This window comes from Saimiri boliviensis, chromosome 1, assembly GCF_048565385.1.
Source record: "Saimiri boliviensis isolate mSaiBol1 chromosome 1, mSaiBol1.pri, whole genome shotgun sequence".
In the NCBI taxonomy this organism is placed as follows: domain Eukaryota; kingdom Metazoa; phylum Chordata; class Mammalia; order Primates; family Cebidae; genus Saimiri; species Saimiri boliviensis.
Genome location: NC_133449.1, coordinates 115,541,043 through 115,555,273, shown reverse-complemented (window position 1 = coordinate 115,555,273; position 14,231 = coordinate 115,541,043). Strand labels below are relative to the sequence as shown.

The 14,231-nt window shown below is 42.2% G+C and overlaps 1 protein-coding gene across 3 annotated transcripts in view; it reads left to right on the top strand.

The window, feature by feature from the left end:
• The window catches only part of NUP93 (nucleoporin 93), a 117,613-nt gene that overhangs the window by 80,250 nt on the left and 23,132 nt on the right, over positions 1-14,231 (top strand). For all 3 annotated transcript variants that reach the window (XM_003943464.4, XM_003943465.4, XM_003943467.4), the window contains 3 exons: positions 8,753-8,827; positions 9,887-9,976; positions 12,455-12,594. In XM_003943464.4, the coding sequence (XP_003943513.1) occupies positions 8,753-8,827; positions 9,887-9,976; positions 12,455-12,594 (305 nt within the window). The remainder of the gene's footprint in view (positions 1-8,752; positions 8,828-9,886; positions 9,977-12,454; positions 12,595-14,231) is intronic.

Below are 14,231 nucleotides of genomic sequence, written 5' to 3'. Positions count from 1 at the left end.
GCTCGTTACCCAGGCTGGAGTGCAATGGTGCAATCTCGGCTCACCACAACCTCCGCCTCCTGGGTTCAGGCAATTCTCCTGTCTCAGCCTCCTGAGTAGCTGAGATTACAGGCACGTGCCACCATGCCCGGCTAATTTTTTGTATTTTTAGTAGAGACGTGGTTTCACCATGTTGACCAGGATGGTCTCGATCCCTTGACCTCGTGATCCACCCGCCTCGGCCTCCCAAAGTGCTGGGATTACAGGCTTGAGCCACCGCGCCTGGCCCAAAAGAATTTTTTTGATTAGCTGGGCATGGTCACACACTCCTGTAGTCTGAGCTACTTAGGATGTTCAGATGGGAAGATCCCTTGAGCCCAGAAGGTTGAGGGTGCAGTGAGCTGTGATCGTACCACTGTACTCCAGCCTGTATACCCAGCCCTGTATACAGTGAGGCCCTGACTCAAAAAATAAAAAAAATTTTAAACGCATACAACTCAATGAATTATCACAAATGGAACACACCCAGCTGAGGAAGCAGAACATTGCCAGCACCCCAGCAGTCTTCTTTTTGGTGCTTTCTGGTCACCACTCACTACCAACAAGAGAAACCACTGTCTTGACTTCCAGTATCATAAATTAATTTTGCCTGTTTTTGAACTTTATGTAAATGGAGTCATACAATATCTACTCTTCTTTCTGGCTGCTTTTATGTAAACTTTTGTATATTACTGCATGTACTTTTAAGGCATGCATTCTCATGGCTGAACAGTATAACTGCAATTTGTTTATCCATTCTAGTATTGATGAACATTTGAGTAATTTTCAGTTCTTTTATAAGTAGTTCCATTGTGAGTATTTTTGTGTGTTTTGGTGAGCACATCTCTGTTGGGTACACCTGGGAGGGGAATTGCTAAGCCAAAGGGTATGCATGTGTTCAGCAGCCAAATGTTTTCCAAAATGGTTTGGCATACCCTCCCACCAGCAGTATGTGAGAATTCCATTTGTTCCATATCCTTCCCACACTTGATGTTATCTCTCTTTAAATTTAATCATTCCACTGTGTACGTGGAACCTTGTGTTTTTATAGGCCTTTTCCATATAATTTCCTTCAAAGTGATGGAAAGGTGATATCTTCACATGGACAGTCATTTTCTCTTCCCTCTTTATAAGAGACTACACAATATAAAAGGCATAAGACAGGTTTTGGTGTTTAGCAGGCTTTGGGTCCCCAAGCCTGGGCTTCCTCATTATGAAATGCCCTTTTTTTTTTTTTTCTTTATTAAAAAAAAAAGAGTCTCATTCTGTTGCCCAGGCCACCTGTGTAGTTCGGACTACACGTATGTGCCACCATGCCTGGTTAATTTTTGTCTTTTTAGTAGAGATAGGGTTTTACCATGTTGACCAGGCTGGTCTCGAACTCCTGACATCAAGTGATCTGCCCTCTTCAGCCTCCCAGAGTGCTGGGATTACAGGAGTGAGCCACTGTATCTGGCCATGAAATGCCTTTCTTGAAAAACTGTTGTTGTAAAGAATGTAGAATATGTAAAGTGCCCAGCCCAGTGCTTAGCACAGCGTACACACTCAGCACATCCTAGTATTCTCCGTGTGATTGTAGGTTTGGTAAGATACTCATTTTTACTTTAATCGTTCTAATATGGATCAGTCCCTTTTTAAGTGTTTTCCTTGATTTATAAAGTATTGCTGGGAATGAAAAAAATCTTTGTATATAAATAGAGGACATAATTAAAGGAGTATGACGATATCTAAAACATTCTTTTCCAGACACAGTATTATTGTCAGGAATAAGGTCACTGGAATACAGTCATTAGTTGAGAAGGAAGCTTCACATCATTTTGAGCTGACTGACCTTAACACTTGAAGGAAAATGTCCAGTATTTGTATGAGATACTGTACGACTCCATTTACATAAAGTGCAAAAACAGGCAAAATTAATTTATGATACTAGAAGTATCATATATATATAAATATCCAAGTATAAGGAGAGGCACAAAGTTTTTTTTTTTGTTTTGTTTTTGTTTTTTTGAGACGGAGTTTCGCTCTTGTTACCCAGGCTGGAGTGCAATGGCTCGATCTCGGCTCACGGCAACCTCTGCCTCCTGGGTTCAGGAAATTCACCTGCCTCAGCCTCCTGAGTAGCTGGGATTACAGGCACGCGCCACTGTGCCCAGCTAATTTTTTGTATTTTTAGTAGAGACGGGGTTTCACCATGTTGACCAGGTAGATCTCGATCTCTTGACCTCGCGATCCACTTGCCTCGGCCTCCCAAAGTGCTAGGATTACAGGCTTGAGCCACCGCGCCCGGCCCAAAGTTGTGTTTTTTTAAAACAGAAAATGGACTAGGTTATGGTGATTTCTGAAACATGTTTTTCCCCATTCCTTCCAATAACAGGAGTTTCCCCCAGTTCCTTCAGAGGAGACATTGGTAATATCTGTTCTTGGCAAGTTTTTATAAAGGAAATGATGCTTCAGTAGCATAGTCAATTTGGGAAATTAATTTCCTTAGGATATGATTGGAAGAAAAGGGTATACTTTTTAGAGGAAAGTAGGAACTGAAAAATTGTTACTAACTCTTTAAGTTGTGTTATGAATAAAAATGTTGTGCTTTGAAGCAAAAATGAGACCCCTGGCTACAAATCCTGAAGTCCCAGTTTTTGCATCTACTCAGTGTGGGGAAGAACTTCCCTGTTGAGGCTTGCATGACAGCATGAGGGATTTGAGCAGTTTGGGAAGTCTATGATGTGTATTAGCCAACTTTTAAAACCACATTTAGGCTGGGCATGGTGGCTCACGCCTGTAATCCAAGCACTTTGGAGGCCAAGGTGGGCGGATCACCTGAGGTTGGGAGTTGAAGACCAGCCTGACCAACATGGTGAAACCCCGTCTTTAAACAAAAAAAAAAAAAAACCATTTAAAGATGAATTAAATATGAGTGTAGTCTAGTGGCTGCTTTGTGGTATTAGACATAATCAGTGGGTAATCCCTTAATGTGTTGTCTGGGAAGTGACTCAGCAAGAAATAGGCTCAGTAGAGAAGCTGAACTGTGGCTTAATAAGTATAGATAATGATGGTAACATTCCACACTATGATATATGAACAGTATATGTTGAACATAATCTCTAATTTTGATAGCTGTCTTAATATATATTCCATCACTTTCCAATCATGCATCTTTTTACATCACATCTCTCAAATCAGGATATGTCTTAAATTCAGTAGTATGTCATTAACAGCATTTTAAAATTTCTTAGTGTTACATAAAATAACATTGTTTTACAATACATGGAATATTATGTTAAATGAAATACAGTAGAATATGGACTAACAATTTGAAAACTGCAAACCATAGGATTCTGAGCTGTATTTTATGGCTCCCTGGCAGTTTCCTTGGGGATGGACCCAGTTCACCTGTTAGGGGTTTGAGTAGGAGTTCAGGTATAGAAAGTGCTCTGCTGCTCTTTCAAAAAGATTTTTGTAAAGCCTCATCTCAGCAGGCCTTTCATTTTACTGTCATGATGTATCATACGCGAACTTTCTGCTCTTGGGCACTCTTCTGACAGTAGAGGAATGTAGACCTACTCTGCTGCTTTCCCCCATCCCGTACCCAAACACAGCTGTCAGTGGTACATACTCTTCAGTTTCTCCCAGGTGGTTACATGCACATTTGATATTTGGTTTATTATCAATCACAAATAATATCATTTTATATATTAGGTCCTATAATTTCACAAGAAGTTTTAAAACATATTTTACAACTTCTTCTAGATTAGTATACATAGGTGTGTGTCGTTTTTTAGTAGTTCTAATAGTGTTCCATCCTGTGAATGCCACAAGTGTTCTTTTCATTTTTTCCACGGTCACACAGTCATTAGCTAGGTTAATAAGATAACACAGTTATTAGCTGGGTTGCATTTAGGACCCCATTCCTCTCTGGGCCCTGGTTGGTGTTTTGTCCTAGAAGTACTGGACTTTTGCATACAGATAAAGCTAACTACTGTAAATTAATCACTGTGGTTCCATTTTGCTTACATAAAGCCAAAACATTTCACTTAGAAATTAAATTCTTCCTTCTGCAGTATCGTCATATTTTCTTACTACCCTGTACTTACTTTGCTAGGAGTGCTAGTTGCATTACTTTTTTTTTCCTTTTTTTCACCCACCTTTGAGACGGGGTCTGTGTCTTCCAGCTTGGAGTATGGTGGCGCAGTCTCAGCTCACTGCAATCTCTGCCTCCAAGACTCAAGTGATCCTCTCACCTCAGCCACCCAAGTATTATAGCTGGGACTACAGATGCGCTTCGCCCTACCCAGCTAGTTTTTGGTTTTGGTTTTGGTTTTGGTTTTCGTATAGATGGGGTTTCGCCATGTCAACCAGGCTGGTCTTGAACTCCTGGACTCAAGCAATCTGCCCACCTTGTCCTCCCAAAGTGCTGAGATTATAGGCATGCGCCACCATACCTGGCCTGCATTTTTTTTTTTCTAACTAGAATGTGCTTTCCTTGGGAAAAGAGTTTTATGCATCCCTGGATATACTTTGTACAGTAGTAGGTGTTTAATAAAAGTTTGCCGTTCCCTCCTGCCACTTTCTAGCCCTGTCCTGTCCTGGAATGGCTGTCTTGGGAACACCATCTACTCTGACAAAACCTTTCTCAGTTTGTGCTCCCAGAGCCTACTGTTTTTCCACATGTCTATCTCTAGACTCCTGGGTGAGCCGCTTGTTTTCTTCTGAAAGAAGAAACCCTGTCGTCTTCCCTGCTCTTTCGGTCTCTGGCTCCTTGCTCCTGTTGTCTTGTCCTGTTGTCCTTGCTATGGCTCTGCCTCAGTGCAGAGAACCCCAAAGATTGGTGGCTTTCCCAGCCCTCAGGCAGTCCTTGGCTGTGGAATTCCAGCTAAACATTTGCTGGTTCCTGTGTTCAGGAATGTGGATATACACATCCTCTTGTGGATAATTGATTTTATGTGTGGCGAAATAGTGGCTTGGTCAAGGGCAACTGAAGGATGGGTACCTTTAAAAACAAGAGCATTAGGGAAAATTAATTTAAATGGAAATTTGAAGGCTGAAACCCAACTACTTTTTAAATGGATACTTTTTAAAATTAGGTTTTTAGCACTGGAAAATATTTCTCAAGGCTGTTTGTGTATATTTAGCTGCAACAACTGTGTCCTTGCAAAAATGCTTTGGTACAGTTCTTTTCATTTTCTTGTTTATTCTCCTTGACTAGGTTACTGGAATTAACAGGTTTAGTGCTGTGTCCTGAAAAAAAGACTGTGGAATCTTCCGCTTTTTAGTAACTCGGTTCTAGAAACGTGGCTGTCTTAGAGAACAGTCCTTAGTACAGTGTTAATGGGAAGACTCTGAATGAGTCTGGAAGTTTAAAATGCCCTGGCTGGGGGGCTTCCATCAAACAAGGAATGTGTGTTCATTGTAGAAAAATGAAATGAGACTTTCAGCCTGCACAAAGTAAAATACTTTAGGTCGTATTTCTGAGGTGTCTCTATCTGTAGTTGTTCAGCATAGCATTTGTTCTTTGTTCGTTGTGGTGGTTTATTTTTGTTTATAAAGTGAGAACAGCTACTGTTTATTGACCATGTATTGGGCACTGTGTTGAAGTCTTCCATGTATGCCTCACAGCAGTGTGGTGAGGTAGGTATTAATACTGTTTTTCTCCTCATTTAATCTTCATCCCAATCCTGTTTGGTGGATATCATTACCACCTCCACTTTACAGCTAATGAAACTGAGGCTTAAAGGAAGCAATATGCTCAAGGTCACATTGTTATAAGTAGTGGATCCGGGATTTCCAACTATTATTTCTGTGATGACTGTTCTTAAAGTTGCCCTAGGCTGCCCTGGCAGGCAGGATAGAGCAATGACAAAGAGTACAGAGTGTGGTACCAGACTGTGGATTCAAGCCACAGCTCCACTGCTTCCTACTGAAGTGAACTTGGGCAAATTGCTTCACCTGTCTTGTGTACCTTTGTGTCTTCATCTGTCAGATGGATAAATAAATAAAAGTACCTATATAAGATTGTGGAGTTAATAATAAGGAAATTCAAACAGTGCTTGGCACATAGTAAGTGCTCATTAATAGCTGTTGTTATTGTAACCCAGTGGTTTTTAAATTAAATCTGTGTTTCAGGTAGGAATGCTTTCAGCTGCGAGTAGTGGAAAACTTGAGCTTTCGTAGCTTGAATAGAGGTGTATATTTTTCACCTGCTGAGATGTCTGCAGGTGTGGAGAGTGTTGATGTTAATTCAGTTGTTCTGCAGTGTCGCCAGGAACCCAACACCTTTCTGCCCTGGTACACTACCATCTGTAGCACATCCACCTACTTGAGGCTTACAAGTTGCGGTAGCTCTAGACATTACATTTACATTCAAGGCAGAAAGAAGGGGAGAGAGTTGAAAAGCCATGACAGGCTCTCCACCTCAACCCTCCAATCAGTAAAAGCAGAAACTGTCCCCAAACGTACTAGCAGGCTTGTATTTTCATCTCATTGGCTAAAACTAGGATGTGCCATTCCTTGCTGTAGTAGAGCTGGAAGAGGGTATTTCAATGGTATATATATTCAGAGGGTATAGGAATCAGCACATGAGGACCTGTTGTTAAATTTTCAAGGAATTTGCAGTCTAGTTGATATCACCTATGCTTGAAATCTGCTATGTTGGGAGAATTTAAACCACAGAAACCAGTACTCATCATCCCTTTTCCCAAGAACTAGCTGTTAAAAAACACTTAACAGCACACTATTGGGAATATTTTTGCACCAACCTAATAACTCTAAATGCCAGCTTAAAGTGTGGCAGAGAGTAAAGGTGTGAGATGTAGAAATTGGGAAGAGTCATTGGGCCAGCCAGCAGCATCTACCAAGATCAGTGAACATTTTAAACTCTTTTAATACCAGTGATAGCTGGAGATCAGAGCTGAGGGGACCTCTCAAGATCATCTACGATAGCCCCTTCATTTGACTAATGGGAATCTCAGGAGGTACGTTGCTCCAGACCCCAAAGCCAGGGAGTAAAGTGGCCCTCTTAGAACCCAGGTGTTCTTGACAACCCAGTGTTCATTCTCCAGAACCAAGGGCTTCAAGCCACCTTTCTGATACCCGCCCTCCCCTCTCTCCCCTACTCCTGGTACATGTCCACTCTGCTCTTTCTTTTACCAGCTTCACAGTGCTGGGAAGCTTGACTGTTATCTTCTGTTGGTTCACAGAAAGCCTAGTTTAAACTGATTTATTTTAGATTTTTGTGTATAGAACATTGGGCTTTTTTTAAATGAGATAAGCTTAAAGAATTTGATCTCTGCTGTGCTACAGTATAAACTAATGAGTGGAAACTAAAGAATTTACCTAATTTTGAAGGCATAATTTACCTAATACAGGAGGCATAAGCTTAGCTAAAGATGAATATTCTTTCTTTAAAAAGACTGAAGCTTTTTCATACACAGTCATGCACTACGTATGTGATGGTGGCTGGCCTCATAAAATTACACCATATTTTTATATGCCTTTTCTATATTTAGTTATGTTTAAATATATACATATGGCCAGGTACAGTGGCTCATGCCTATAATGCCAGCGCTTTGGGAGGCCAAGGCAGGCAGATCATCTGAAGTCGGGAGTTCAAGACCAGCCTGACCAACATGGAGAAACCCCATCTCTACTAAAAATACAAAATTAGCCAGGCATGGTGGCACATGCCTGTAATTCCAGCTACTCAGGAGGCTGAGGCAGGAGAATCACTTGAACTTGGGAGGCGGAGGTTGTGGTGAGCCAAGATCTCACCATTGCACTCCAGCCTGGGCAAGAAGAGCAAAACTCCGTCTCAAACACACACACACACACACACACACACACTCTCTCTCTCTCTCTCTCAACATTGTGGTACAGTTGCCTGTAGTATTATAGTAATATGTTGTATAGGTAGGTAGCCTAGGAGCAATAGGCTATGTATACAATGTAGGTGTGGAGTAGGCTAAACCACCTAGTGTGTATAAGTATACTCTATGAAGTTCACACAATGGTGAAATCTCCTAATGATTCATTTCTCAGAACCTATCCCCATTGTTAAGCAATACATGACTATTTTTATCTCACTCTCCTCTTCAGATTGTAAGTTCTTTGGGGACAGGCTTTGCAGCCTGGCTTGTTTTTGTTCTTATGGATATGGATATATGCACAGCTGTGCATGTGGCAGGCACATAGCAAATATTTACTGAATGAATGACTCTCCAACTTACGCTGGTCTCACATCTTCAGCTAACAGAAAAGTAATCAGCAGCTGTCATCTTAGTGTGGATTCTAATATGGAAATATCTGAATTAGGTGTTTGATTCTATAAACTGTGTTCCCTGAACTGCCTAATGTGATTGATGACAAAGAGGCCCACTGATAAAAACAATGACCTCACTGGTACAAAGACGTGGGAAGGGAAGATGAGGTAGATAGGGAGTTTGAGATTGAAACAGAACGTTGGAAAGATGTACATTTCCAGAAACAGTCATTGAGATATCAATAGAGTTTATTCAGCCCCTCATCCTTTTTAGTTAATCCAATCCCATTCCTGCTCTCTTCTCATGTGTTCACAGTAAAAGTTGAATGTTACCGAAATGCCTAAAATCATCATTTTGAGGAAGTCTTAACCAGGAAACAGACTTCACAGCTCTGTTAGACAAGAATATGTTTATGTGATTTTTATTTCTTCACATAACTGAATACTATCTCTAACTGATTCTGAATGTGTATTTATTCACAGCCAAGCTACATCAGTGATGTGGGACCGCCTGGTCGAAGCTCTCTGGACAGCATCGAGATGGCCTATGCCCGACAGGTGGGTGTGCTCACAAGGGAGATTCTGCCAGGAAAATCCTTTGTGAACCTGTAGGGAGTAAAAGGGAACAAAAACTTGTAAAAGTCAAACCCTGAAAGCAAGTTGTATTTTTTCATTTAGAGGACTAGTTAATATTTTGCCGTAGGCTGTTGGAGAATTCTGTCAAATAGGGTAATAGAATGACTCACATTTGATTTGAGGAAATTGAAATCTGTCCTTTACACTGACCATGGCATCTCAGTTTGCATTTTTGGCAGTAGTCCCATGTACAGTAAAGCTTCAGGGAACTGCACTGCTTAGCAAATGGAGTTCAGTATTAACTGAATTACCTGATAGACTGATGCTATTAGCAAATCCTTTTTTCACTCCTTGTTGAGAGAAATTTTCTAAATGTTTTTCTGCCTTGATAAACATACCGTATTCACTACTTAATACCACTGTTGTCCTAGAAAAACTCATGATGTTTTAGAGGTCATCTTCTGGTTGTAGATGATGACCATCCAATAGTATGAGTATGGATTGAGATGCTTTATGATGATAAGCACAGGAATTCTGTTGAACTGAAACCACTCTGAGGACCATACCTACCTGGAATTGACTTTTTAAATAAAACAATGCCAGCCAACTTAGCCATTCGAGGAAGGAGGCAGTGCCCGTTTTTCACTCTGTTCATGAACCCTGCACCAGGACCATTCAATCCTTTTGAAAGAATTTAGTCCTTTGCCTTGGTTCTTAGGAAGCAACAGTCAGAGCCCTTCCATTGTCCTGTTGTTCCCTGGGTCCTTGCTCGCTAGGACAGAGAGGCACAGAGCTCCCTGTGGGTCTTCTCCTCTCGACCCCGCTGCTCCCACTCCTCAGGTGTTCAGGAGGTGGCTGTTAGCTTTAGTGTGTTACCCACAATGCCAGCATAGCTGGAGAGCTGGCCAGTGTGGATGGCTCAGCCACTCTGAGGAAGGAAAAGTTGGTTGGTGCTTCTGCTGGCCATTGCCTGCTTCAGAAGGTTTTAAAAAGAAAAGAAAATAGATACTGTGCCGTTTACTTTGCTTTTTGTCATTTCAGATTTATATCTATAATGAGAAGATTGTAAATGGACACCTGCAGCCTAACCTGGTGGACCTTTGTGCTTCTGTTGCGGAGCTGGATGATAAGGTAGCACCTGGAGCTCAGTCAAGTAGAAACCGGGGTCCAGTGTTCCCATGCGGTTAGCAGCTTGCTGACTTGGCTGAAATGTGCTGCAGAGACACTCCATTCTGTGGAATGAAATGTTAACTGTTCTTCAGAGTTTTATTTTAAATAACTGAGTGGTTTTCTTGATGCTGGATTTTTTAAAATGCATCTTCAAAAGGCCCTGCCAGTGTCAATTGATAGTCACGAGAGCTCTCTTCAAGCTGTATTTGGTTTGAAGTCATCAGGCTTTTACACCCCACTCAGCAGTTTCCCTCCTTACACAATCTAATGAGCTCCTTAATGAGAGCTGAATTGTCAAGGTGATGGCTTTTCATACCTATGAGCCCTCGAACTTGACTCAGGTGGGGCCTTTGTGTGCATTCTCTTTCTATACCCCTGGTTCTGTTCCTCTGACACACACACACACACACACACACACACACACATTCACTCACTCACTGCCTTTACTTATTCTCCTCCCTCACACCTTATTCCTGGCCAGTTTTCTCCCTAGGGGGCAAAAAATTAAAAAAAAAAAAAAAGTGGATGGATGACTAGGTGGGTTTGGTAGGTGGCTAGGAGGAAGGAAGACAGGAGAGAAGGCTATTACGGAAGCAAGCACCCATACACAGATTTTTTGTCTTTTCAAAAATTGCTCAACCCAGTGTGGTGGCCCCACCTATAACCCTGGCAACTTTGGAGACCAAGGTGGGTGGACTGCTTGCACCCAGCAGTTCAAGATCACCTTGGCCAACGTGGTGAGACCTCCTCTTTACAAAAACTAGAACAATTAACCGGGTGTGGTGGCATGCACCTGTAGTCCCAACTACTTGAGAGGCTGAGGTGGGAGCATTACCTGAGTCCAGGGAGGTCAAGGCTGCAGTGAGCCATGATCATGCTACTATACTCCAGCCTGGGTGACAGAGTGAGGCCCTGTGTCAAAAAAAAAAAAAGCATCGTCTTTCTTTCTTTCTTTCTTTCTTTCTTTTTCTTTTCTTTTCTTTTCTTTTCTTTTCTTTTTTTTTTTTTTTTTTTTGACAGAGTTTTGCTCTTGTTGCCCAGGCTGGAGTGCAATGGCAAGACCTCACTGCAACCTCCGCCTCCTGGATTCAAGCAATTCTCCTGTCCTGCGTCAGCCTCCTGAGTAGATGGGACTACAGGTGCCTACCACCATACCCGGCAAATTTTTTTTTTTTTTTTTTTTTGAGACAGAGTTTCGCTCTTGTTACCCAGGCTGGAGTGCAGTGGCACGATCTCGGCTCACTGCAACCTCCGCCTCCTGGGTTCAGGCAATTCTCCTGCCTCAGCCTCCCGAGTAGCTGGGATTACAGGCACGCGCCACCATGCCCAGCTAATTTTTTTGTATTTTTAGTAGAGACGGGGTTTCACCGTGTTGACCAGGATGGTCTCGATCCCTTGACCTCGTGATCCACCCGCCTCGGCCTCCTAAAGTGCTGGGATTACAGGCCTGAGCCACCACGCCCGGCCTAATTTTTTGTATTTTTAGTAAAGACAGGGTTTCACCAATGTTGGCCAGGCTGATCTCAAACTTAATTTTTTTAAATAATAAAATATAAGACAATGTAAACAGAGAAGAAAGTAAGGTTTCACTAATCATTCCACCACCTAGGAAGAGTTACATTTGTCTGGACATTCTAAAGTTTTAATTTTTGAGAGAGACCATGAAAACAGGCTTTTCTGTTTTGCTTTGGAACAAGTATAAACCTGCTTTTTCTCCAGTTGGTGCTATCCTCCAAGGACTCATACATTGAAAGTATTGCCAAGGGTTCAGGGAACATGTTGTTTTTAAGGAGCAATTTACAGGCAGGAGGATTCTGGGGAGAGGGAGTCCCAGCTGTGTGGTGGTAACACAGAGGAAAGAACACCCGCTTCTTTCCTGGGAGACGTCTTTTGAAGGGAGTGAGTGGGAAGGAAAATGGGAGGCTGTGACATTCACCAAGTAAGGTAAGATCAGTGGCCCCTGGAGCGTCTTTGGGAGGACAAAACCTGTATTATTAGGTTAAACTCTTATTTTAAGCCTTAAGAAACTCAGATAACCTTGTAAGGACTGAAATGCTGCTCTTTGAGTTTAAGCTCCTAGAACTCTGGATGACTATAAATGGATTCACTGTCTCTTAAGGGATAACCCACTGAGATTCAGTGTTCTTGTGACTTCTGTGTGGTTTTAATTATGTATGTGGTTATGTCAGACCTGGAATAGTAATTAATCTGAAAAGCAACTGAGGGCAGGGGTCGGGGTGCTCATCAGTGGATGGAACTCAAGTCTGGCGGGTAGAGGCGCATCTTCTGCGCTGAGCTTAAGCCTAGCCGTTGCAGACAGATGACATTAACCTCATCCCCCACCTCATTTTGCTCACCTTGGAGGTCAAAATACCACAAAGAACCAGATAATTTCTCCAGCCCTGCAGCGTTGTCACATGCAGTTTTGTTTATGTGCAGAACATTTCTGACATGTGGACCATGGTGAAACAAATGACAGACGTGTTGTTGACACCGGCAGCTGACCCCCTGAAGAATCGCAGCAGCGTGGAAGTGCGCATGGAGTTTGTCAGGCAGGCCTTGGCGTACCTTGAGCAGAGGTAAGGCAGCAGTAGCACAGTGGAGCTGGCTTTCCAATCCCTTGCAGTCAACTGCTTCTCAAATCTTAAGTCGTCCTCAGGCTAAGTGCTGTAGCTGGTATAATTTAAGATTTATTATGTTAAATTGAAGAAGGCTCAGAGTTGTAATCCTGTTTTAGAAATCCTGTTTCACTTTTCTACCAGGACTATTGCTACAGTGGTATAAAAATCACACATTAAAAAATCATGGTAGGTGAGCACTTTTCGAATTCTTTTTCTTTCTTCATACTGTCTCTTAATAAGTGAGACCACAGTGCATTAGGTCATAATCTTTTTTCTCATGTGGTTCAGCCATTACTCCTTAGGCTCTTTTCTTTTCTCTCCGCATTTTAATCTTACTTCCAGCCATGTTACCACCTTCAAACCCTAGGAAGACTCCTTTCCCCTTATTTTCATTCTGACTCTACTTGGTTAATCCCCATAACTCAGTCATTCCCAGCTGATAATGCCTGTGATTTATGCCTGGGTTTCTTTGCCACCTCTTCACTAATGAAAGTTGGTCACTGAGGGGTTCGTGGCAGTGCCTTCGTGCCTAAAGTATTGTTCCCTTCATTAGTAGGACTTGTGCCATTATCCCACCATGTGGACACTCCTTCCAACTCTGAATTGGCCAGCAGTGTTGTCATGAGTGTGCAATAGAACCTCTTTATTTTAGAGACAGGGTGCTGGGCTCCTCCCTGCTGGCCTGAGAAGAGAAAGCCCTGTTGAATACACTTGCTCAATTGCAGGCTTTTGCCACTGAGCCTCTGAACCGGCCAGCAGCCTTGTAGTGAGATCACCTTTTGTAAATAAAATAATACTTCATTAGGAAGTCAGAAGATTTCCTTGTGTGTTACTGAGGTGATTCAAACTTAGTACAGCAGACATTAGGTTTTCATACTAAATACTGTGTTAATTAGACAGGAGCTACTGAAGTGAACACCATCAGACAGATTATACTCATTAGCCTCCATTCCCTGGTTCAGAAAATCCAGAGCCGAAATGGTTTTTTACTCTCCATTATAGGCATAGGCATAAAGGGTATAAAATAATTCAAGCTTTGGCAGAATTTTTGTGATTAAATTTTGGGTTCATCTATCTTCAGCCATAAAGAACCTACATACATAGTAGCATTTATTTGTTACCAGTCAACAAAATGAGCCAGAATTTCTTATACTATATAAAAACTTCCAAAAATTTTTTTTTTTTTTTTTTTTGAGACAGGGTCTGGCTCTGTCACCCATGCTGGAGTGCAGTGGCATAATCTGGGTCCACTGCAACTTCTGCTTCCCAGGCCCAAGCAATCCTTCCAACTCCGCCTCCTCAGGTGTGTGCTACCACACCCAGCTTTTTTTTTGAAATGGAGTTTTGCACTTGTTGCAGGCTGGAGTGCAATGGTGCAATCTTAGCTCACTGCAACCTCTGCCTCCTGTGTTCAAACTATTCTCCTGCCTCAGGTTCCCCTAGTAGCATGGTAGCCTACCACCATGCCCACCTAATTTTTATATTTGTAGTAGAGACGTGTTTCACCATGTTGGCCAGGCTGGTCTCGAATTTCTGACCTCAGGTGATCCACTGGGCTTGGCCTCCCAAAGTGCTGTTATTACAGGCATGAGCTA